At 30.2% G+C, this 27,121-nt stretch overlaps 1 protein-coding gene across 1 annotated transcript in view; it reads left to right on the forward strand.

Annotated features, from left to right (window-relative positions):
- The window catches only part of LOC107442456 (calcitonin gene-related peptide type 1 receptor), a 143,060-nt gene that overhangs the window by 88,184 nt on the left and 27,755 nt on the right, over nt 1–27,121 (forward strand). The window contains exons 4-8 of the mRNA XM_043039004.2: nt 511–704; nt 1,594–1,719; nt 5,064–5,158; nt 6,451–6,542; nt 15,313–15,463. Coding sequence (XP_042894938.2) covers nt 511–704; nt 1,594–1,719; nt 5,064–5,158; nt 6,451–6,542; nt 15,313–15,463 — 658 coding nt within the window. The remainder of the gene's footprint in view (nt 1–510; nt 705–1,593; nt 1,720–5,063; nt 5,159–6,450; nt 6,543–15,312; nt 15,464–27,121) is intronic.

A 27,121-nucleotide genomic window follows, 5' to 3' on the forward strand; every position in this document is an offset into this window, starting at 1 on the left:
AAGAAATGCTGAAGATATGAACCCGTACCCAATTTTCAGGGGTCCATTTACATTTACTTGTCTTAATTATAAAATCTAATTAGTGTGAATTTTAATTTATGCAGAGAATGTGTTATATTCACAATTATGATAAAATATGCAATTTTGAGACTAAAACAGATTACTATTCCTTTACATAGATTGGTGGTCTGAAGGACTACTTAAAATTTATTTTATGGTGATCCATGTCAAATTTCAGTATTCTCAGACAACGGATACCACCGTTAACTTCGGATCAGAACAAACTTTAACGGTACTCTGGCGAAACCTATCACTTTGTGGATGTGTAAAGTAGCTCCGGGGAAAACATCGTGATCAATAAAAGCATAAACGATTTAAAAGTTGAATTTAATTAGTACAGCAGGACTTACTACAAAAAGTCTCTTTTAGGTTTTAATGACTGAGTTCAATTTTCATAAGAATTAAACTGCTGTAGATTGTATTGAAGAAATGAACGCTTGTATTCCTTAGGTACAGATGGCAACTTTTAGGTCTCTTAAAAGATACCGTCACAAATAAATCGTTTGAAGCGGACCCTTTTAATGCAAGCACGGCCATACTGGAATCATTTTCCGAAGAATCATTTATTTACAAATGGAGAGGATGTTGCGTAGCTGCCATGGAATGTTGCGAAAGGATGGTTTCCATGCCAACATTAGTTTCAGGTACCTGTTCTTACATTGTTTTACCCTAAAAGAACATATAAAACATTCTTGAAAACAAAGGTATATTGTAGTAAATTGTACAGATTAGCTTATAAAAAGAATTTTTTAACGTATAAATGAATATATTTTTAGAACCCTTTTGCAAATATATTTTATCATAATTTTGTGTAAGAGTTGCTAGAGGACTGGAGCTTTCTGTTCGCGGCCGCACACCAACTCCGATGATTGCGCTCAATAATTATTTCTTGGCACAAAGGTTTTTTCCTCTTAGAGTTGAAAATATTCACTTAAAGTATTTTTAATAAAAACAATCCTTTTTGCTCATGCGCTTGCCCCCATGTTTAAACATTTTCCTAATGACTTTTCCTAATGACAATTAATTAAAACTGAGATGCTCTTATAAAAATTTCAATTAAAAATATTAGGAAAACAGATTTCATATGCAGTAAAAGCTCCATGTTAAAGCGTCCAACTTAAGGGACACCCTAACCTGCACACCAATTCTTAAGTACGTAGTAGTGTGACTTACACCAAAAAATAATAATTATAAAATGATTTACATAATTTATATTTTAAACTGTAGCGTAATAAGATAATATGGAAAAATGTGTTGTACTATAATATTTTTATATTATATAGAGATGAAAGGTATATTTCTTAAAGACTTGACTTTATATATGGCTATTATTCTGCATAGCACTACTTTATTTATCTCGGCATAATGTTATTTTTATATATTATTAATGAAACTAATTTAAAATTCAAAAATTCCTTTCTTAAAAATGTTATTTATTCCTTTAAAATTCCTTGTTTTTTTAAAAAAAATTCTGTTTAATTATTTTATTATCAAAGAGGTTTGAAAAAAGTATATATTTTTTTTCTTCTTCAGATTCCACTTATTGTCCACGTACATGGGACGGATGGCAGTGCTGGGATGACACACCAGGGGGCACCACGGCCGTAAACGTTTGCGCTGGGCACATTTATTTTTTAAATGAGCCTCCATCATGTCCAAGTGAGTGTTTTTCCTCAACGTATTTGTCCTACTATAGGTAAAAATCATCAAGTTCACATTGCATACTTTTGTAATAAAGAGGGTGGACGCGTTTCTGTGCTTTGGAAACATCATCAGTATAATGAACACTACATTAATTTATGGAATAATTATTTGATTACCGTTCGCCCAGAAATTTTATCAAATGAGCATTTTCCTCTTAAAAAAAAAAATCCCATTCTTGCTTAACATCAAAACTTTATTAACATTTCTTTACGTGCACCACACTACATAAGACGTTCTGCTATAGGGTTACATTATTTTTTTTGTCAGCTTGGCGATGCTTTTATTTGCCACAGAGTATTGTATTAATATTTATCCTCAATGATTTTGTATTTATATTTATCCTCAATGATATCCTCAATGATCCTTTGGTCCTCAATGATTTTAGACTTATAATAGTTTATATTTGAATTCAATATTCTAAACAAAGATAATTTAAAAGTCGATGTTAATGCCAGTTTGATGCATTTTGGTTTCTATTTTGAATTATTTAATACACTTTCATAAAATCCTATAATTAACCCATCAATCTACTTTATGAAATCCTAAGACAAAATTTTATCTGTTTTTTGTCCTCAATGTTTTCATATTTTAAATAATTCATATTTAGTTTGAAACTCGGAACAAAGTGCGTTACGGTAACTTAAAAATCGATGTAGAGGCAACTTGCACCATTTTGATTTCTATTACAAACGCGAACTTCTACCAGCTATAAAACTTAGATCGAACGCCTCAACAAGCGCATTTAAACTATTAGCAACCTAATTTACAACATTCAGATAACCGAATGTAGGTAAATTGTACCCCACGAAGAGAATGCCAATGGTTGAAACCAGATAGCGACTTGGAAAAGCCATAGAGCACGTTTAATGAGAGTTTCGCACAATATGTTAATTAGGTTTGTATAGGAAGGCAAGGCTATAAAGGCGCACTTTAATGACGTTGTTTAAATTTGTAACTTTACTAAGTATATCATAAATGGTATATTTCATCCATTCGTATGTTTGCTAGATGAGTAAAACTCGCAAACTTATCGAAAGAAAAAAGCTTGTTTCTGAATCCTTATTCTTTAAATTCTACAGAACACTATACGGTCAGAGTGTACACTGAGAGGGGTTCTGAAGTAAGTTACAACTTTATTCTTTTTTATTTATCTCAGTTTAACTGTTCCAAAACAAATCTTTTATAAAATTATTATATATATATATATATATTGCACTACAAAATTCTTTATTTTAATTTAACATTAACTCATAAAAGGACAACAAAACAATAAACATGATATTTTTCAGAAACTTCTCTTATAGTATAGTTTTAAAATTATAGAAATAGTTAAAATAAACTCGAGCTTGATGTTGTGAAGTAATTCAATAAATCATATGATCTATGTAGAATTTTAAAAAAAAAATAATAAAAAAATTGAAGAACATTTTAATTTTTCGATTCAGATGCACAACAAAAAAATTCCAGATAAATTACAGTAAAAAGTACTGCCGCCCTGAGTGCAGCATACATAAAATCCATTTTTACCATAAAATTTTATCACGTAATATATTATAAAAAATATTTACTTAATTACAGTCATTCAGTAACTTTACACTGAATATTACTGTAAAAATTACAATATATCGGATTTTTTTGATCCATAAAATTTTACGGCAAAAATAGATTTTATGGTAAAAAGTACCGGTCCCTGAGTGCCGGTACTTTTCATCGGAATTTGGTTCGGAGTTTTTTGCAGAGTNATATATATTCCTATTTAATTTCAATTTTCCGTAATAATTGTTATAAAACATTAAAATGCAAACATTAAGCTGAGATAATTTAGTTTTTAACGAATAAAAGCACCCGGTTCAAATGTGCATGAACATCCAAGCTGAATGAGCTCTTTGCGATGTACTGTATCATTTTAAGGCATAAATTGATATTTAACTCTCAATCCTTACGATTCGCCCGAACTTTGTTCCTAGTGTGTATGTGCAGTTAAAAAATACCCTGTATACGTTTTTAAAATTGACGAAAAACTTTTATAATCACTTAAGCGTGTGTATGATGATTTTAAAAATTATTAAGCGAAAAAATTTGCCTAGGCAGAGAAACAGAGAAATAGCTTAAATACTTTAAAAATTATAAAATTTTTGTAATATCACTAATCTGGCGCAAGATTTACTAACCAGAATAAAAATAATTGAATAATTTTCAACTCTTGTCAATTTCTGTGAACCCAGATAATTTAACCCTGTAGTAACGTTTCAGGTATTAAAAATTTAGGTCACAAGCACTTTTAAAATTTTTTTGTTTTTGAAACAGTGACTTTTTTTAACATTTTGCGGCGTTAAAGATCTAATCTCACTCTGTTACAAAGTCATAGCAATTATAAAAATTGCATACTGTTTGATCTTCTTTCGTTGTTTGCTGAATCTAAAAGAAGATGAAGCTTGACGATCACAAATGCAGCACAGATTGTAGAAAACTTAACATAGCTTACTTTGCTTTAAAACAGCTTTAAAACATAATAGTTGCAGATTTCAACAGCATTACAGTTATTTAAACATTTCTCGCTGTAAACTTTGCCTAAATCTTTCTACAAGAACTCAGTCAAACTACCACTTTCTGGGATACAACTTTCAAGGAACAATTGATTTATTATGTTATTAATCAATGAAATGTTTATTAATAATATAATAAACAACAGTTACGTAAATTAAAAGGTACTGACAAACTTGGTAAGCTTTTGGTATGAACAATGGAAAGTTATGTAAATTAACTGATAATTTATTAACACATAAAATAGTTCCGACATTATTTTTAGCAAATAATACGCTTATTTCATAATAATTTTCAGCTTGTGGAGTGCTTTATGTTAAGACTTCTTGAAAAAGTCTTAATTTTTGAAGTCCCTTTGTGATTACAAAGGAATTTTATTTTATTTTTTTTTATATCCGTCGTTGAACAGTCGGCCTAATTTTTGGGTTTATGACTACTAATGTTCAACTCCGTAGCCTTGTAATTTTGAACTAATCCAGAAGACAAGAAAAGTCCTGGATCAGTAACTCCAGAGATATTGATTTGTTATGGGAACACGGAGGACTTTGCTACTCGACAGATTCAACGTGCATCAGTCATCATTTACTACACGGGGAGTCTGTCTTCGCCGGCGGGGATCGAACCCCCGAACTGTTGGACTTGGGACCAGTGCCCTACCAACCACGCTATCTTGGCCTCAAAAGGAATTTTATTAGCTTTTTCAATGCAAAATGTCTATCAAATCTACCACTGTATATATATTTTTTAACTTTCAGAGTACGCTTACAAAGTATGTTGGCCAAATGGAACTTGGTATGAAAATTACAACAGACGAGAATGGACAAATTATACGAAATGTGGAAGAACAGATGTAAGCAGATATATTATATGTTTTTTTAAATCAAATTTATGTATCACAATCATCCGTAGAATTGCTACGCTCATATTAAAATCTACTAATATGAACAATTATAGGAAATATGGAAGAACAGATGTAGAAAGATATATAATATATTTTTTTATCAATTTCATGTATCACTACAACGCAATCTTCTTTAGAATTGCTATGTTCATATCAAAATTTACTAAAAAAAAACATCCTTAAATGTCGGCATTTAAAATAGGTAATAAATGTAACCAAATTTCAAACTGAATTCCTTAATATTTTTCCTTTTTACTTCTTAGCATACAAATGATTAGTCTTCACTTTTTGGTTTCTAATTCGGAATAAGAATTACTTAAAATATATTTTTCATGGGAAAAATAATAACATGCGATTGTTAAATTGTTATAGTTTACTAAACACTTTTATCCTGTTGTTATCGTGGGCTGTTAAGGCAAGGAGTGCAATTGATATTGTTTTCCGATGGCACCATCTATGGTCAATAATTCGATTGCTGTCACAACCATACGTCACACTCGTTTATAGGGCGGATCCATTCATACATCCATTCATTTATCATAGATCTTAATTTTGACCTAAACCGGACGTAATAATAAACTTTAGTATGATATATGTCTACACATAATTAATTGTGTTATAAAACTGGTGTAAACTACATTTATTAATTTTTCACCAGTTTCATAATACTATTTTTCGCTAAAAAATTGTTAAGCGGGGAGTTTCTGACTTTATTTCTCAGTTCAAAGAGGGAAACGGAGAGCAGAAATTATCTCTGTGTTAAAAAAGAATGTAGACTTCCCATGTTATCACATACGAATTTGAGCAACATGGTATTTTAGGTCATGAGTTTATAAACAAGAACTTGTCAAAAATTTTAATTTTTAGCAATTTCTTTTTCACTCTAACGTTTCTTTTTTCAATTTCCTATTATGTTAACAAAAGTCGCACCCCATCTTTCGAACATTGGTGTCAGACGGTGAGATATAACTTTTAAAAAAAATGGCGTAATGTCACAATAACTCCTCGATAATGAACTTGTCATACTGAGATAAGCAATGAATATTTATTCTTAGGGATAGTTGGATCTGGTAGGCATTCAAATAATAGATACTGCAGGATCGATTATGGTTACAATATTTGTAAATTGAAAGTTTAAATAGATTATGAAATAAAAATTACAATTGTTTTAATTAATTTCAGCACAAAAATAGTTCTCTTTCAATTATAATTTTTTTGAAATGTGCATTTTTGTTATTTAGGAACACAGACGCCAGCTGTACTTTCATGTTGCTACTTATTCAATATCTGTCATTTCTATGGTGCCTGCTCTTATTATATTCTCAGTATACAAGTAAGAACTAAATAAATATTTATCTAACGAAATAATAAACAACTATATATAAAAATTTAATGACAGTGTTGCAGTTTTTCATTGTTGTCGGTACATTTTCATTGGCCAGAAAAATCACATGGTTGGGTGCAATTTTCCCACATTAATTTCCATAATTCTTTGGTTGTCATCAGCATAAAATAATAGTGTTGTAGTTTTTCATTGTTGTCGGTACATTTTCATTGGCCAGAAAAATCACATGGTAGGGTGCAATTTTCCCACATTAATTTCCATAATTCTTTGGTTGTCATTAGCATAAAATAATAGTGTCGCAGTTTTCCATTGTTGTCGGTACATTTTCATTGGCCAGAAAAATCACATGGTTGGGTGCAATTTTCCCACATTAATTTCCATAATTCTTTGGTTGTCATCAGCATAAAATAATAGTGTCGCAGTTTTCCATTGTTGTCGGTACATTTTTATTGGCCAGAAAAATCACATGGTTGGGTGCAATTTTCCCACATTAATTTCCATAATTCTTTGGTTGTCATCAGCATAAAATTCATAAAAGGCTTGGAAAATATTTTTTTCCTATGAAATAGTTTTGTATCCCAAATTTAAAAGTAACCTGTAATATTTCTTTACTTATTTTGTTCTCCTATTATCACGTTTTTGATTTTGATTGTTTTTTAAGAGTTCAAAACTAAAAGAATATCTAAATTCCACCGTAATTCTATAATATTAGCTTATTTCACGACATTTTAAAACAAACTTATTTAAAGCGGTGTTTATACAGATGAATCATTTTACAATTAGTATCTTTTGGTGTAAATTACACGAATACGCTATTATAAATTATCGTAAAAGAGATTCGTTCGATGATTTAGAACTCAACCATCAGCTTTCACGCATAATGTGATCTATGCAAAAATTGCATTTTAATATATCAGTCTGTTTGGTAAGCGGAAATATTAAATGACGCTTGTGAACTCAGCAAATTTGTATTCACCTTTTGTTATTACTTTTAATTTCAAATATTATTTTAATAAACGGATGAAAAGCAAAATTATTAATGTTCACTAATAGATTGTGATAGATAAGAAAACATGTGGATGAAAAGCGTAAGCCAAAAGAATTCATTTATTTGTGTTTTAAATTTCGAAAAAATAATATTTTATGCCAAGAAAAAACAATTATTGCGAAGCCCTCTTAAGGTTTAGTGAGCGAACAGGGGACCTAATTATGTGTGCGATGAGTTTTATTTGAAAAATTATCGAAAACTGGGGATGTAAATTTTTTTTTACAGTCAGAAATTTGTTGCTTAGCAACCTAGTAAAATTAAGCACTCCTCTTTTGAATTAGTCAATGGGTTATCTTAAAATATTTATTTGAGCACGCGACTTTTTTTGGCGGTTTACTGGACTATAGCCAAATATATAAACCTTTATTGCGGCCCAATTTACCACCCAATTTTTTTCAAATTTTGTCTACCCCCCTTAATTCAAGGGTCTAGATTCCAAATATGTAAAAAAAATTACATGTTTATTCAGAGAAAGTACGTTTTTGTGTCTGATTTCGTAACTTAATTAATAGTTAGCACTAATTAATTAACATATTTGAGGTCACCCCCAGGAACCATTAAGATTGACACTTAGTTCGTGAAAATCCGATCATTAGAACGAAAGTTATTCAGGGTGATTCGTTTTTTTTTTTTTGCGGACTGTACAGTTAGTGATAAATTGCAAAATATGAAGAAAATAGGTTTCCATCTTGAAAGAACATGATGCAATGTAACTAGCGATAGTTATAATGCTGGGGAATAAATTTAATATGCATTGAGCTGAAAAAAATATACAGTCCCTGGCAAAAATTATTAGACGCATTGTAAGATTCCACGTGAAATCTTAATTATTAGGTGATACTATAGAGCTGTGTTGTTTTTACGCGGTTGAAACCGGTTTGCACTTGTTTACCTTCGTGTATCAATGGGTTAACATTGTATAGTGCGGCTTTGAGGAGAACTCCTCCAGACTACATGTCTGGGCTGTCTGCTGCTATGGTAACAAGCGAGAGCACATTTCTAATTGGGGTGCAAGGGAGGAATGAAGGTGTCGATTGGTTTACTCACGCTGACCTATGCCAAGATCAAGACAAAACTATTCACCCCACACCCCTATTCGAAGTGACTTTTTCTCGTAACCATGGTAGCCGCCACGAAGCGAGACTAATGTTTGGAGGAGTTCTCCTGAAAGCCGTACAAATACAAATAGGAAGTACGTAAAAAATCTCCGGAATAAAAACCCATTACATGTATGTTTAAATATAAAAGTATTGCTTAGAAACTAGTGCGAAGCATTGCAATTATTATAAAAACTACAGTGCGTCTAATAGTTTGGTCTAATTGTTATAATATACTCATATAATACCTGATATAACAAATATTCTATATTCATATAATATATCCTCTAATTTATCCAATCATCGAACTTATATTATGTATCGTCTAATTTAACCAACTGATACACGAAAGTAACCAAGTGCAAACCGGTTTCTGTCGCGTAAATATAACGAAGCTGTATAATATCACCTAATAATTAAGATTTTACATAGAATCTTAGAGTGCGTTTAACAATTTGGCCAGGGTTAGTAAATCATAAATGTTCTGATTCGAAAGAGCTCTAGAATGCGCCCTATTCGAACAAATGAGATAGCATTTGAACTGCGGGCAATTCAAATGGTATACTTAACAGTTAATAAAATAATAAACATTTTAGTTTAAAATTCTTCTGGTAGATGGGTCTATAATAGACATAAATACACATAATAAGCGTCATAAATGTTAAATTATTTGAAAAAGTATAATTAAAATTACTCAACGTGTCCCTCTTCATGTTTTACTGTATGCTTTAATTGCAGAACTTTATTTTACTCATCGATTACTGAATTCTGCTGGTTTTGATAGAATGATTTAAAAAAAAAAAAAACGCTTTTCATTCAATGTTGGCATACAGAGCTGAACACCAAATAATAAAAGAATCGTCATTTCTTTTTTACCACTAGAGAATAGATAATAGCATACTTTCCAACTTTTATTTTGTCTAAAAATAATTTTCCGAAATGGTACTATTATGGTACCGAATGGTACCGATTAATGGTACCGAATTAATGGTACCGAAATGGTACTAATGGTACTATGGTATAAGATATATGAAAATTGCCATTTCAATTGTGGACAAATACATTTTTAAATTTTACCTACGCTTAGACATACCAACGCGTGATTTTTATGTATATATGTGTATATTCTTAATTTATTCATATGTAGTAACAGTAAAAATTATTCTAAATAATTTCAAGAATGAATTAAAAGCGAGACGAAAGTTTTCGTTCCACTTTCAATTAAAAACAAAATCTTGTGGAAAATTCGGAATAAATGGCTGAAAAAAAAGGAAAAAAAAAAGAAGCTTGCTCCAAAAAAGCAAATAATTACCGTTTATGTTAAAGTCTCATCTGTCAGAGGATTTTTGTACTAAAATATTTATTTAATAACCCACAATTGGAATTATTTATAATTCACATCTTCTCTTATTTGGACTAATCGCGTTCTAAAGAGTTCGAACCGGGAGATTTCGCTCTTGCTACTTTTGGATATACGTTTATTTTGTAAAAAAAAAAGTTAGCAACAAAACTGAGATTTTAGTTTCATCTAAAGTCTTACAATGACTATTTTTCATCATTTTAATAAATTCAGACAAAAGATCAGGTCTAAAAGTTTCAAATTGCCGGCAAAAACATCATGGAGGATACACATTATTTTTTTCGTCAAATGCAAGTGAGAGAAAAAAAAAAAAAAAAAAAAAAAAACCGACCTCCTAAACAACTTTTGATCTAATGAACGGATCTTCCCGTTTTAGAACTCAATCTTAAGGGTTCGACAGGGTGACCTCAAATATGCTAATTAATGAGTGCAGACGATATTTAAGTTACGAAAACAGTACTTTCTCTGCATAAAACATAACTTTTATTCAACGGATTCGGATTTCTGACACCCAATATATAGGGGAAACATGATAACCATAGTTTGATAAGGAGAGCAATCCAAAGTTTGGACCCTTTAATGTTATTTTTACTTTTTGTGTATTTCACCATATCTCGAGAACTTTTTAAGTGAATTGAAGAATTTTGCACACAATTATACATTTCGTTTATCCAAAGATTATTCCAAGCAAAAAATAAATTTTAATAAAAATTGTTTTTTTTTTAATTATGTCATTTAATAATAGTTGAAATAATGTTGAAATAATGTATAAAAATTTTTACGCAATTTTAAAGTATGTAATTTTACATGGCAAAATATAAAATTTGAGTGAAATCGATTGAATAGCTCCTGATAATTCGAATTTGAAAGAAGTTATACACTTAAAATTCGGTCATTCAGAGTGGTCCGTTTTTCTATTTATTTTTTATTAGGCGCACTGCATGTAGTTTAAGACAAGTACACTCTATAACAAAAAAATCGACGCACCAAGAAGGAGTTGTCCGATTGAAACGAAAATAGGTGGATAGGAAGACAATGTACAGAATAGTAAATGATTAAAATTTCAGAGCAATTGAATAGTTTATTGCAGAGTTACAGTAACAAGCTCAATAAGGTGTTGATCCGCCTCTAGCCTGGATACAAGCTGCTACACGGCGTTTCATAGACCAATAAAGCTCCCGGATGGTCTCTTGCGGTATTTCCTGCCAAATTCGATCCAATTGTCGAACGAGGTCATCAATATTCCGTGCCAGATGCAATCGCCTTGCTCGAGACATGCTCGATGAGAGAGATGCATCCCAGACATGCTCGATGAGAGAGAGATCTGGTGATCTGGCAGGCCAAGGAAGAGTTTGACAAGCTTGCAGACAGTTCATAGCAACACGTGCCGTATGTGGTCTGGCATTGTCCTNTTTTACTCATCGATTACTGAATTCTGCTGGTTCTGATAAAATGATTTAAAAAAAAAACACTTTTCATTCAATGTTGGCATACAGAGCTGAACACCAAATAATAATAGAATCCTCATTTCTTTTTTATCACTAGGGTATAGGTAATAGCATACTTTCCAACTTTTATTTTGTCTAAAAATAATTTTCCGAATGGTACTATTATGGTACCGACTAATGGTACCGAAATGGTACTAATGGTATAAGATATATGAAAATTGCCACTTCAATTGTGGACAAATACATTTTTAAATTTTACCTACGCTTAGACATACCAACGCGTGATTTTTATGTATATATGTGTATATTCTTAATTTATTCATATGTAGTGACAGTAAAAATTATTCTAAATTAAATTCAGGAATTCAAAAATGAATTAAAAGCGAAGCAAAAGTTTTTGTACCACTTACAATTCAAAATAAAATCTTGTGAAAATTCGGAAAAAAAATGGCTGAAAAAAAAAGGAAAAGAAAAGAAGCTTGCTCCAAAAGAACAAATCACATTTTCAATACAAGCAAATAATTACCGTTTAGGTTAAAGTCTCATCTGTCAGAGGATTTTTGTACTGAAATATTTATTTAATAACCCGCAATTGGAATTATCTATAATTCACATCTTCTCTTATTTGGACTAATCGCGTTCTAAAGCGTTCGAACCGGGAGATTTCTTTCTTGCTATACTTTTGGATATACGTTTATTTTGTAAAAAAAAAAGTTAGCAACAAAACTGAGATTTTAGTTTCATCTAAAGTCTTACAGTTCACTATTTTCATCATTTTAATAAATTCAGACAAAAGACCAGGTCTAAAATTTTCAAATTGCCGGCAAAAACATCATGGAGGATACACATTATTTTTTTTGTCAAATGCAAGTGAGCAAAAAAAAAAAAAAAAAAAAAAAAAAAAAAAAAAAAAAAAAAAAAAAAANAAAAAAAAAAAAAAAACCGACCTCCTAAACAACTTTTGATCTAATGATCGGATCTCCCCGTTTTAGGACTCAATCTTAAAGGTTCGACAGGGTGACCTCAGATATGCTAATTAATGAGTTCAGACGATATTTAAGTTACGAAATCAGTCACAACGTACTTTCTCTGTATAAAACATAACTTTTAGTCAACGGATTCGGATTTCTGACACCCAATATATAGGGGGAAGCCGCAATCTGGGAAACATGATAACCATAGTTTGGTAAGGAGAGCAATCCAAAGTTTGGACCCTTTAATGTTAATTTCACTTTTTGTGTATTTCGCCATATTTCGAGAACTTTTTAAGTGAATTGAAGAATTTTGCACACAATTATAAATTTCGTTAAATCCAAAATTTATTCCAAAAAAAATTTTTTTAATAAAATTTTTTTTTTTATTATTATGTCATTTAATAATAGTTGAAAATATTTTGAAAAATAATGCATAAACATTTTTACGCAATTTTAAAGTATGTAATTTTACATGGCAAAATGTAAAATTTGAGTGAAATCGATTGAATAGTTCCTGATAATTCGAATTTGAAAGAAGTTGTACGCTTAAAATTCGGTCATTCAGAGTGGTCCGTTTTTTTTATTTATTTTTTATTTGGCACACTGCATGCAGTTTAAGCAAAATACTATATCCCATTAATAAATCAAAGCGTAACAAAGTGATAAATATAAAAAAAATGGCATTTTTTTAAAAATAATCTTCGAAACATTAAATAAAATACATTTCAAAATATTTATTTCTTAAAAGCAATATTTTTGTTAAGAATAGAGGCGACTATTTAATCTGAAATGATCATTACTAACGTTCAAATAATGTTCTAAATCGTTTCCGTCTAAAAATACACGCTTTTCTGTTACTGAAATATTTTTTAGACTGCATTACTATAATCTAATTTAACTAAATGGCTTCTTTATTTCTCTCTTTGGAGCAGTTTAAAAGGAAATAGAATAATTGCTGCAATTGAAAGAAACTTTGTAATGATTGCAGTTTAAAGCTTAAATTTATTTGCTTTAGATTGCAACAGAGAATAAATGGTTCAATTATACGATAACCATCTTGCAAAAGTATTGCTTTAAGAGTGAATTGATATATCTTTCATGATTTTAAACTTGTTAGAGTTTTTACTATATGTATATATTTGCTCGCTTTCATTATGCTATTATTATGCTATATACTCAAGCTCATTATACTACATACTATTATTATTTTGTGCAGAATTATTTTGGTATCATCTTTGTAATCAAATATTTACCTTTTAATCAATTGCTTTCTTAACTATTATAGTTTACTTATTGTGCCATGAAAAATATGTGAAAATGCGTAATTTATTTTAATTTTTGTTGAATATTATAGTTAAACTAAAATGACTTCTTGATCTATACTCTTAAACTACTGCGTATTAAAAAATAAAACTTATTGTCAGTATAAAGTAGTAAAGCTTTAATAGAAAGCTATTTTATAAATTAAAAAATATTTTTATGAAGCGCATGAAAAAAATAGCCGTAATGAATTAACGGCAATTTATTTTCAAAAAAAACTAATCAAATTACTAAAATGTGGAAATAATGTTCTATATTTATCTGGATTGTTCTGAATGTGATTTGAAGTTCATAGCGATTGTTACGAAATGTAGTAACTATTCAAACTAATAAAAAAAAATCTATTAGTTGAAAAACTTACAAGTCCTGCAAATAGTTTATTAGAAAAAAAAACTGAGGTATAATTTTCTCTCTCGAATTGTTTCTAAGCATAAGTGCGAGATACAATAAGATGTGTTTTGCGTAAGCAAATTTTGGGTTGTCTAACTGGCCTGTCACATGAGAGTGATGTTAAGAGATATAAATGATATGAGGCATATCGAGCGTTATTTTTTATAACCGTCGTTGAGCAGTCGACCCAATTTTGGGTTTACGATTACCAATGTTCAACTCCGTAGTATTGTAATTTTAAACGCAATCCGGAAGACAAGGGAACTCCTGGCTCAAGTATTGTAGGGAAATTTGCCTTCGTGGAGGACTTTTTGATGGAACTAATTCACATTTGCGTTACATGGAGAGGAAATCCACGAAAACCTCCCACTGTCCTTACATTCTGGTATTATTTTATTTCTCTTGGTATTTAACCACGCTTAATTTTTTATGCACCGTGCCACCCTTTGTTGTCCGTTCTTAGTAATTGTCCAGCAGTGTACAATAGAACTAATTTACATAATCCGTGAAAGTTGTTAGTGTTCTTAAAGTGTCTAAGCAAATGTTTTTAGATACATCAGTGCCATTATATACTCTTCTAAAGTTTTAACTGATTTGATAAAATATTGCCTTTTCGTTGAGCGTTAATTTTTTTTCAAGCATTCATTCTTGTTGAGCGTTATTTTTTTGTATTCAAGTTGAGAGTTACTTTTTTTAAAATTATAATCCCGTTTAGCGTTATTTTTTATTGTATTCCAGTTGAGCCTTTTTTTTTATTGCATTCGTAAGTGTTTTAGTAAAATGATTATTCGCTCAACACACAGGCATTTTGTCAAAAATTCAATTTGTCAAAGTTTCAATTTGTAAAAAATCCAAACACAATAAAAACTCATTATACAAGCAATTTATTAATAATGATACCTATTTGTTTTTGTAAGTAAAATGGATCTTGTAAAACGTCTTCTGAATCATCTCATATCATCGATCATGCACGCCCTTGGGCACTTCTTATCCTAACTATTTTAATTACAATTTATAGTTATGTATTTTTATTCCTTAATTGTAAGACAAACCTCTCAAGAGCGACAGGAATAAATGATGTTTTAATGAGGCAGAACATATTTTCTTCTTCTTGTTGACAGGCAGTTACAAGTGCATCGCATCTCCATGCACAAGAACCTCTTCGTCTCATTCTTCTTCAAGGGATTGGCTGTCGTCCTCTTCAAGTTCTTCGTCGTCATCGATGAATTCAATAGATCACCCACTTACGTCACCATCATGGCATACAACAGCGTAAGTAAGGAAATTAACACACTGCAATTAAGAAGTAAATTACGGGATCTGCCTGTAAAATTAAAATGTTTCCCTTTAATGTTCGCTAACGGTAAGTTTAAGGTAACTTCGAAAAGATTACCTGACATTTAAAGATACAAGTCTAGAGAAAAAGTTAGTACAGTTAGCCATGAAAGTTAATATTTTATTCCTTACATATATTTCTGAGTTCAGCATCTCCCAATTTTTTTATGGCCATGGAACCCTAAATAAGCGGTTCCCAAATAGTGTTCTGCGGAACACTAGGATTCCGTGGCAGGGTTCCGAGAGTTAAAATTTTTTTGATCGGTTAAGAATTTCTGAACCTGTAATTAAATTTATATCCGGTTAATAATCAATTATTTATTATTTCCGTTGTTTTTATGAAATTATTATGAGGATAGATTAGGAGAAACATCAGTGTTCGAAGTACCGGTTAAATGCATGCCGGGCAGTGGCACTTAACTTAAAAAAAAAATCAGTGTAGGATATACCGGGCAGTGGCACTGAACCTTAAAAAAACATCAGTGTATGGCATACCGGGAAAATGTATACCGGGCAGTGGCACTTAACTAGACCTAGTATATAATTCTAAGATTTACCAAAGCGACTATGTGATTGTTAACATTCACCGGTGGAAGTCAACAACCACCCATTTCTGCCATTCACAGTATACCATATGTACTTGGCGAAAACTTGACTTTAAGAGAAAACTAGTATAGAGTATACCGAGAAGTTTTCGGTTAAACTTCTCCATGATTATTAAAAGTAAAAAAATAAAGAGGAAAAGATCATGTGAACAGAACCCACTCTCTGATTGGTTGTTCTAGACTTTTTGAATGCAGTAACTGAAGAAAGACTAGTTATTTTGAACATATTTAATGTGATGAATAAAATACTTTTATTGTTTTATCAGTGAAATTAGATTGTTTGTAGCGATAATTGTTTGCAGCGACTTCTAAATTTGTTTTGAGTGTATGCATAAGCTAAAAATGAATTATAGTTTTCGAAAAAGGTTTGTATTAAACATCAAGAATAGTTATGAGAGAAACATAATTCTTTATTCTTAAATTTGGTAATTTATTATGAAATTAGAATTTTAATGAGAAACACTGATGCAGTTCTTTTTATAAATGCATATACTGTTTATAATTTATTCACTACATATTTTTTATAGAAAACAATATTTAATTTAATTTTTCCATTTGTATTTTACTTAGATAGTTTCATAAAAATAGTCTTAATATTAAATAAATCATGGATAAATATAATTCTGGATAGATATAAATATAACTACGGGTTTCAAAAACCATTAATGGTAACTCTGAGAACCTTCCACGGAACCTTAGAGTTCCCCGGAACAAATTTTAAGAACTACGGATTTTATTAATATTTTATTCCTAGAAAACAGCGTTTTCCTTGTCCATTAGATAAGTTTTATATTTTAAAAGGTTAGGGGCTAAACTTTCAGATACTGAATTATGATGTTATCACATGTGGCGGAATTGGAATTTAATCCATCCTTTGGAACTTTCAGCGGTAAAATGCTGTAATGTAAACAGAACTTTAAATACCACAGCACTAAGAGCAAGATAAAAACAATAAAATGACTAAAAAAATGTTTTAAAAAAAATGACACAAACAGAACCAAAAAATTAATATAATTGTTAAGAGGTGAAGAATACGAGTGCTCAGTACATGAGATACCTTGTTATTTAATTTCAATGAATTATATGGATTAATTACCAAATAAATTTCATAATCATAAAGTTTCCTTAAGTTTTTAGCATAACAATTTAAATCGTTTTGTTGTTTTAATTAAGAAGAAACTTTTTGAATAAATTTCAATTTCCCCCCCTTAATTTTCAGAAACAATGAGCAAAACCAACATAAACCTTGTTTTTACATAGAATATATAAAAGAAATTTTTTAAACTGCTTTAATTAAATTATCTTTAAAGTTTTCTAAAAATAGCATCAGGTATTGACGTTCATCATATAAAATAGAAATAGCGTTTCTCAAGGAATTTATACAACTCTTTTCTAGTACCTCATAATTTTTTTTAAATTTATTTTTTGAACAAATAAGATAAAAGAATGTTTGTGTGAAAGATAAACTAAGCTCTTAAATCCAAAAGAAAATATTTAAATATTTAAGGCGAAATGTCGGCGGCGATTCTTTTTCAAGTGAATTGTAAACACGGTTCTGAAAAAACGGTATTTACTTTTCTTGACTGAGCGTTCGAAAATTCCTCGGAATACTTCTCGTCACTTCAAGCTCTTCTTTAAATTTTCAGAATGGTTTAAATAAAGTAAGGTGTTAGGAAAGCGTTTGAAAGTTTCAATTGTTTTCACGAAATGAAGTTAAAGCAAGAAGATATATTTGGAATAAAAAAAGTTGCTATACTTTATATATTCTACTTTAGAAATTGGTAATGGTCGTTATATGTTAAAGCTTAAAAAAGTTAGAAAACTCTTCAATATCAAAAGCGATATATTTTGTGACTTTTAGAATAAAATATTCTACTTCACGTCTGTCAGAATTTCATTCAATGTCAATTCATTTTAAATAAGGAGACATTCTTCGATATTTTTATTTAAAAATTACATTTTGTTTCAGTAACTTTTTAAAAACTATATGTTACAAGTTATTTATTCTATGATTTGTTCATTCATGCACTATAAAATCCTCCGAAGATAATTAAATATTTTTATACTTACAACATCATAGTGTGCATATTTTTATTAACAATAAAGAAGTTTAACATTCGAAATTCGTGAAATAATAAAGATATTGGTTTTCATGCAGTAGTTTTTTCGTAAACCACATTTTAATTCTGAAGAAACATTTTAATTAAAGGAAAACGTTTTACATTTATAACGTGTGAATCAATCACAGATTTCATCCAGAATTTTATCATTTGAAGTTCTTTAAACAATAATACGTTGAGCGTTTTTAGCAATATTATTTTGCAAACTAAACATACAGCACGCAAAATAAAAAACGGACCACTTTTAATTACTTTTGATCTAATGATAGGATCTACAAGCTCTAAAACTCACCCTTAATTGTTGGAGAGGTTGACCACAAATAAGCTAATTAATCAGTGCCGACGATATTTTAGTACGAATTCAGACACAAAAACGTGCTCTCTCTCTAAATGAACATTCCTATTTTCCGACGGATTCGGATTTATCACCCCCTAAATGTAGGGGATCTAATGCAGCAATCTAGAAAATAGGGTCAAACAAATCGAATAAGTCGAGCTGATAGTCTCTCGATTTAAGTTAGAATGTTAATTAACTTGAAGTTAATTAAATACAGCGACGAATTGCACTTCGAATTTGTTTAAATATAATCATTTTTTTCAACGTCTTTTACTTAACTTAGATTATTATTCGTTTATATATTTTATTGTGACCGTGATATATTTTTGTTTTGGCAATTTCAATGCAATTAATGTGTCTATGTTCTGCATGTCTGTCCTTGTGTTAAGTAAGAAATATTCAGCGGAAGAATTGAAATCTTTGGTAAAGAAGAGAATTAATTTCCACCCACTTAATTTTTGACTGATTTTGATTAATTTGACCACTTGATTTTCCCACTTAAGAGAATTATTACTTCACAGGCTTGACTTACTTGAAATAGAATGAAAAGAACAGTTGATAACGTAAATGCCACGTTTCAACAAGCATAGAAATACCCACACTACGTCACTTGCAGGTATCCCACTATAAAAAATTTTTACCCATAGATAATTTCGAGCAAAAAATAATTTTTAATAATTATTTTTTACCATTGTATTTCATAAATACCAAAAATAATTTGATTTTCAACTTGATTACATCCTTTTAAAGTACGTAACTTTAAATTGCAAAATACAAAATTTGAATGAAATCGGTCGAATAATTTTTGAGTGTTAAATTTTTTTTAAAAAATAAAATCCTATAGTTAAAATTGTATTTCTCACAAACAATTCGTTCAAATATTGTATTTTACTATGTAGAATTGTGGCTGGGTGGCGCAGTTGGTTTGTCGTCGGCCTTCTGAGCCCAAGTTTGCGGGTTCGATCCCGGTCCGGGATGCAGAAAATCCTCAACGGCCATGTCGTATGACTATGCGGCATGTAAAAGATCCCTGGAGTGCCTTATAGGATCTTGGCATTTCCGGCAAAATTAAATTCCTAGTGCACTTTAGCATCCAAATAGAGTCTCGGTGCTGCCATGTAGTGTGGCAGAAACTAGACGTCCAAATTAACACGACTAACGGTATCTCACCCATTGTGGTGGTCCTGAAAGAGTGGATACCACCTCTGAAGAACGCATTAGGTCTGCTCATCGACAAGACCGATTGTGCAGTTCATTGGAAATAAGGAAAAACTATGTAGAATTACATTCTTTAAAGTGATGTAAAAATATGTTAAACTTACAAAAAAATTTTTTTACTATTGCTGTATAAAATAATAAAACATACTTATTAAAAATTAGTTTTTGCGCGAAATTATCTTTAAATGAACGTATTTTATAAATGAGTGCAAAAATGTCATGATTCGAACCTAACATATGACGAAATACGCAACAAAAAAAATGACAGTAAGGGGCCCAAACTACCCACCTTTCTCCAGTCTGAGATATTGAGACCCTATTTTCCAGATTGCAGTTACGCCATTATTTTTTGAAGGTCAAGAATTCATATCCGTCGCAAAAAAAAGTATGATTTAGAAAAAGTACGTTTTTGTGTATGAATTCGTAACGTAAAATATAGTCTACACTAATTAGCATATTTAATGTTGGACTCTCGAACTATTAAGATTGAGACGTTAAAGACGTGATAATCTGATCATTCGATCAAAAATTATTTAGGGTGCTCCTTTTTTCTGCGTATTGTTAAAATATCTTAATTGATGGAAACATTTTAACTTTCATAACTTATTAATTGTGTGTATTTATAACAATCAAGTAATAAAACATTAAAAATCCTGGAAACAATATTGCGGTTGGTATTAATGCGACAGTTTTTCATTAAGTTCTAATTACGTATAATTTTTTCATTGATATGATTTAAAGTTATTGCTATGGTTTTCCTCTATTTCTAACGCACAAGTGAAGTTAAGGATAAACTGGGTTTCTGATTAAAAAAAAATTAAATAAATCATTCCACCTCAGCCCGTTGTGGGCCAGGAGGATCATTAAGGCTTTAGATTTCGAGATCAGCAGCATGATTGTGGCAGCTTTACTTCGAAAGCCGCTTTTATTGCCCAGACAAGTTGGTGCCTATTAATCTGATGCTGGGTGGGCTTAAAGCTATTTGGAATCGGACCTCATCTCTTAACAACGACAGTTCAGTGCCTTAACTACTGAGCCATCGTTGCTCAACGTCTCAGTGCTTATCAGTCAAAGAGGCTCATTTAAAATATTAAACACAATAATTTAGTCCTTATCGCTTAAATTTACACGTGCCTTAAATTAAGCAACTAAGAATTCAACTAAATAAGTAATTTTCTTTTCAATTTAAAATAGTTGTTTCTTAGGATTTGAAAACTTTTTTTAATTTAGTAAATGAATAATAAGACTACTTAATTAACAAGAAAATTCCTCTTTGTTTTGATAATAGAATCATTTAGGATTGAGATAAAAAAAAAAATAATAGAAAAAAACTCTTTACTTTTTCTATGTTCTCGTTTCCCTTTTTTATACTACTCTTATTATTTTAATTTTCCGACTTTTTATGTCAAATCTGTTTTCTTTTTCAAAGTGGTTTAGAGTTTTTCTTTATAAAAGAAATGTTTTCTTGGTAAGTATCTTTGAATTCTGATGTTTTTTCTAACGTATTTAAATATGCAAAAAAACGATGCTATTCTTATTGTTCATGTTTTTTAAGGCCTTGAGACTTCAGTCGTGTCTGTTGTCAGTTTTATTACTTATGAATAGCATAAAATCATTGTTAATGTAGAATTTATTAGCATACATTATTTTAAATATGCTTCTGTAATTTTTAAAAAAAAACTAGTTGCAAAAGTTTTGTAAATGTTAATATTTTTTCCATAATTATATTTTTTTATGAAATTCTTTAAAATGATGATTTTAATGCAAATATATTTTTTAACATCGATGAAATAGGAATAATTGCCCATACAAGTTACAAAAAATTTTTCATATGTAAAAACTAAACATTGTCAAATTGTGTGTATTAAGTTGTTGCAGCTACTGCGAGATACCACAGATAAAGATTTTTAACACATGACTGATTACGTTGATTATTTGAATAAGTATTACTTAAAAAAAACATTTAAATCCGTAGCTGTCAACTTAAACGATAGTTAAGATTTTACTTCATACAAAAAAATATGTAAACGTATGGTTTTTTTTTACCTACGGTAGTTGTGATATTACTCTAGTTATGATATCAAACAAAAAATGTGTTAACCCATAGTTGTTTATATGTACTGTAGTTGTGATACTATTTCATAAAAAAAAAATTTTTTTAACCCTTAGCTGCTTAAATGTACATAAGATTTTACTTCATACAAAAAAAAAAACATTAACCCATAATTTGTTATTTATATTATAGTTGGGATATTATTTTATACGAAAATATATATATAAATGCATAGCTCTCAAGTTATACGGTAGTTGAACATTTACTTCACACGTACTAAAAATATAAATCCATAGTTGTCAGCTTGTACAGTACTTGGGATGGATTAAAGAAAGTGGTAGTAAAATATTAATTAATGTGGGGAGAATATTCAAAAAATTAAGGAACTTCTTTGACACTTAAGAGCATACTGTTTAACTAATACTTTAGGGCCGTGGTAGTTTAGTGGTTAGAGAATCGGTCTCCGTTCCGAAGGGGCCGAGGTTCGATCCTAGATACCACTAAGACCCACCGAGTACGTGCAATATACGTGCTCGTAAAATATGTAGAATCGAAAGTGTTCGCTTGAGCAACACCACGAGTACAGGGATCTGGAGAAAATTTTAAGAGCCGCGATGGCTCAGTGATTATGGTACAGGGACGCCAGTGAGAAGAGCTGGAGTTTGACCCCCCAGCAGCGGCTTGAATCCCACACAGCTTTTTTTCGATGAGTACCAGCTGGTATGGGAAGTAAAGATGGCCCGTATGCAGTGCTGACCTCACTACCACAATTATGTCGCTGTTCGCGAAATTGGGAAACCTCTCGATGACCCCTCTGGCACACAACGAGCTGTTGCGGGAAAGATTTTTTGGTCCGAGATAGTCTGCTCAGTTAGGGTGTTGGACCCATGCTTAAGATGTCGTGAGTTTAATCCCATCCAGTCTTTTTTAAATTTTTCTTTTAGTAGGAATAATTGATACAATTTCAATAATGCATATATGTATAAATGGAATAATATATTTATCAATTTCTCGAATAGATATTTTATAATAATCAAGCAATTACAACTCAAATGAAGATAAAAGTATTTATAAAATGTATCGTTATATCTCCTTGAATAAAATTGTACTATCAACGATGTTTAAGTAAAATCGTGTTTTGATATTTTGTCACTACAAGCGAAGCCGACATTTTTAAACATCTTAAAATTTCTCAACATGTTATATCATGTCTTTAAACTTCTTAATCTTAAAATACTGCTTTCAATTACCTAGTCATGCGTGTTATTTTATCAACTATTTTATTTTTCATTTTTCAAAAATTTATTCTTTACTCTACCTTATAGATAACTTTTTCGATAACATACTAATCTATATTTTTACCATTTTAATATCGGTTTTCCTTGAAATTAAACACCCGTTTTTTAAATTATTATTAAGTTCATAATAAAAGAAAGCCCAGAATTGTTGATAATCAAACTTTCTGAACGTTCATTCAAAAAGCATTCTGAAAACAAAATTAAGAAGGAAGAAAAAACATTCTGCTACGTTAAAATTACTCGATTCAAAACAGCTGACTATTCATTTAGCATACTATTTTTCGAAAAGTAATGATAAATTATTGATTTTTTTTTATTGCTTCTTATTTATTCGTGCAACGAAAAGTAAATATATGTGCAACGCGAAAAATGACAAGGCACAGGTAGCGTTGTTTTTTAAATGGGCAAGAAAGTCAGCAATTGCAGTTTTATTCTGACGTTCAAACTCTAATTAACACTCTCTCTAATTTTAAGAAAGTTGCCGTTTTAAAAAAGATATTTTGTTGAAAAAATTTGCTTAATAAAGTTGTTATTATTACATCCTAACTTGACTACCATTCAAAAAATATTGTTTGCTCAATATGCCTTATTTCGTTAAATAGCAAACACTAAAAATAGAAAACGGTAAAACGATCCCAAAACAGTGCTGTTGATAGAATTATCATCTAATAAAATTGTTTTTTTCTTCTCTTCTTTCTTACTTTAGGTTTTCCTTAATACTAAAATAAGGTAACTTAAATGTTTTTTGGACTGAAACTTGTTTTAGAGCTGTAATTTATGTATAATAATCAAATAGTTTTAGTATATTTTTTAGTCTTTTCAGAAATTATAAATAGAAATAGAAACATTTCTTATATTTTGTTGTAAGGAGACAAGAATGTGAATATTTTATTGATGCTCAATTGAATCGTGTCAATAATTTCATCAACCCCAGAATTGAAATATGTTTGTACAAAACATTTTATTGCTTGAAACAGATAGAAAAAATTAAACTACTGTTTATTTAAACTGATTCCTTTATTTTGTTGAGAAGAGTGAGGAAGAAAAAAAAGGGGGGGGGGGGGAAGCCCCCGATTATCATCATACTCTTTATGAATTAAATCATATAACTTTAGTATTTGTAAGGGCAAAAGGAAAAAAATAGTAAAGTGTGTAAAAAAATAAACTCTATCGAAATAGGCTTTGAAGTATATGACCTAAAATATTTGTAAATTTTGGGTCGTGCTTTTTTAGGAAATTAGATATATATTTTCAAAAAATTTCAAGTGTAAGGGGGACGTTAATTTTTTCGAAGTAATTGGTGAGATGGTTCATTCCATTGTCTCATTCGACATTTCGAAATTTGAATTGTACATGGAATTGTTAAACATCCTTAAAAATTGTTTTTAAGATTAGCAGTCAAAAAAGAATGTGCTACATTGATTTTTTAAGATAGTTAAGACTAATTTTATATTTTTTTTAGGCCATAACCATTTTCTTGTGTATAACTTATTTTAATACCGCTTTCAGTATTTTAATTTAATATACTGTGTAACTAACTCTCAAAAATTCAAGCCACGAAGTTATTCATGTTTGGCAAACCTTGAGAATGGGTTCTCATTTTTAAGCGCTTGAAGCATGTAAACTTGAATTACCATCCTCATTTTTAGAAGCAAATGTTTCGTGAGCTCAAAACTAGGCACCCATTCTCAAGATTCGCTAGATGTGAATGAGGAAAACAAAAGTAGTTTGTTATAAATGTTTCGAAAGAAAAATGGAAAATAATAGTGCAAAACAAAATTAGAAAACCGCGGTAGCTGAGAGGGAAACAGAGAATGAATACGTTGCTAGTGTAACCTTGGCTATATCGGACATAACAGATGCACATTAAAATTTCAACTAAAGGATTATGGTAGATAAATCCGTTATCAAGAACGTGCTAAATCGTCTGTAGTCACGCACTCTTCGAATCTTGGGGATAAATTCAATATCTTGTCGACTAAAGTTGCATCGGAAAAAACAGATATGGCTTAAAATTTCGATTTAAAGAGCCCAATAGCACAAAGACACAATCCATTATAAAAAATTGGGGTAAATCATCTACTAACGCACAATTTTGGAATCCACGGTATAAATCCAGTTTCAATAACGTCAAAATTCGTACCACCCCTATCACATCAGCTCATCTTGATGACCGAGAATCTTGCTTTTTTTCATAATAAAAGCAGATTCCCCTGTTAACGCCATGAGTTCATCGCCAAACTCTGGATAGTGCTTGGAACTGCTTTTTTCCCTAATTTGCCTCTCTCGGTCATTGCGGTTTATCTAGTTTTATTTTTTTAGCCTTAATTTTGTATTTCACTCTCGGACACTTCTGTGTTTCCAGTTTTATTTTTCCTTTTTCATTCGCATCTTCACATTTTCTGTTTGAAATCATTTTTTCTCCTTGATCACGTTGTCAGGGTTCATTCGCAATCTGATGATGTGCCATGATTAGGACTGGGCGATATAAGAAATTTTATATCATGATGCATTGTCAGTTTTGCATCGCGATATAGCGATGTATCGCGATATAGTATTTTTGAAATTCATTTACTTGTAAGGCGCAGAAAGTCGGATTTCTATCAAAACTTCATACTCAGATTGATTTAAATCAATTTATGAATTTGATGTATATGTTTTGCTTAAGAAAGATATTAATGTTATATTTTCTAAAAATGATCGCGCAAATAACGAAAGATTTCTTAGTTTAAAAATAAATAATAAAAAAATAAATAAAATTGAAATTTATCAATATATTTACCTAACAATATAGAAAGAAAATTTAAAAAATAAGTTCGTTAAAAATTATTTGTATGCTTAAAACAAAGTGCTAAATAAATTAATCAACAACAAAAAAAAAAACACTTTTAAAACAACACTATTTTTTATCATTATTATTTCACATAAATAATAAAGTTAAATTGAATAATTACCGAATTCTGAACGAAAAAACAAAGTAAGGTTTAATTTCTTAAAAATAAAAACAAAAGAATTATGATATTCGATAATATATTCAACTGACAATATTGAAAGAAAATTAAGAAACACGATCATACTCTTTAATAAAACGAAGTGCTAAATGATTTTAAAAAAAGAAGTCGCAATCGCAAACATTACTAATTTTTTTGAACAAAGTTGATTGACTTATGTCCAAATCCAAAAGAGGAAAAATAAGCTTTGTTATAATTTTATTTATAAAAATGAAAACAACTAAAGATTTTTAAATTTAAACTCAGTAATAAAAACCCATTAAATTATTATTTTCTCCAAAAAAGTTTTTTATAAATTAAAATAAAGTGAAAAATAGCCTAACAAATTTAATTACTTTTTAATTTAATTCTTTATGGGCACCTTAAATTAGATTTCCGTTTGTAATAAATTCAATAACGTAAAATAATGCTTAAACATATAATATCAAAATTAATTTTCACATTTAAAAAAAAAAGAAGGTTTTGTTTCAAAAAAAATTTACCTAATTAATTAAGAAACACTTCTTTATCTATTCTTTTCAAAAATAGATTACGTTCAGAACAAGGTAACGATCACAAAGTCAGTCCCATTGAAAATAATCTACAAGAAACGATATCAAGTCGCGACAAAGAAGAAAAAAAAAACTAAGAGGTGCGGAAGCGAACATGCGAGATCACGATATATGTTCTCAAAACTGATTCTGATTCTACCGCTCATCAATCAAGGCCGTTTCAATATAACGATACGTACATCGTCTTCCCCAGCGCGAGTTGGCATCGGAACGTAAGAGATCCTTTCGTGTCTTATATCGCTATATCGTTCGTCTTCTTTACTTGACGGCTTAAATCAGATTTCTGAAGCAACGCCTGGAACGAAAGTCACTGTATCGGCCTGCCGATAAAGGAGTTAAATCGATATGTCGCGATACATCGATTTATAGCCCAGTCCTAGCCATGATTTCCCTAGAAGTTTG

The sequence above is a fragment of the Parasteatoda tepidariorum genome, chromosome 8 (genome assembly GCF_043381705.1).
Source record: "Parasteatoda tepidariorum isolate YZ-2023 chromosome 8, CAS_Ptep_4.0, whole genome shotgun sequence".
Taxonomy (NCBI): domain Eukaryota; kingdom Metazoa; phylum Arthropoda; class Arachnida; order Araneae; family Theridiidae; genus Parasteatoda; species Parasteatoda tepidariorum.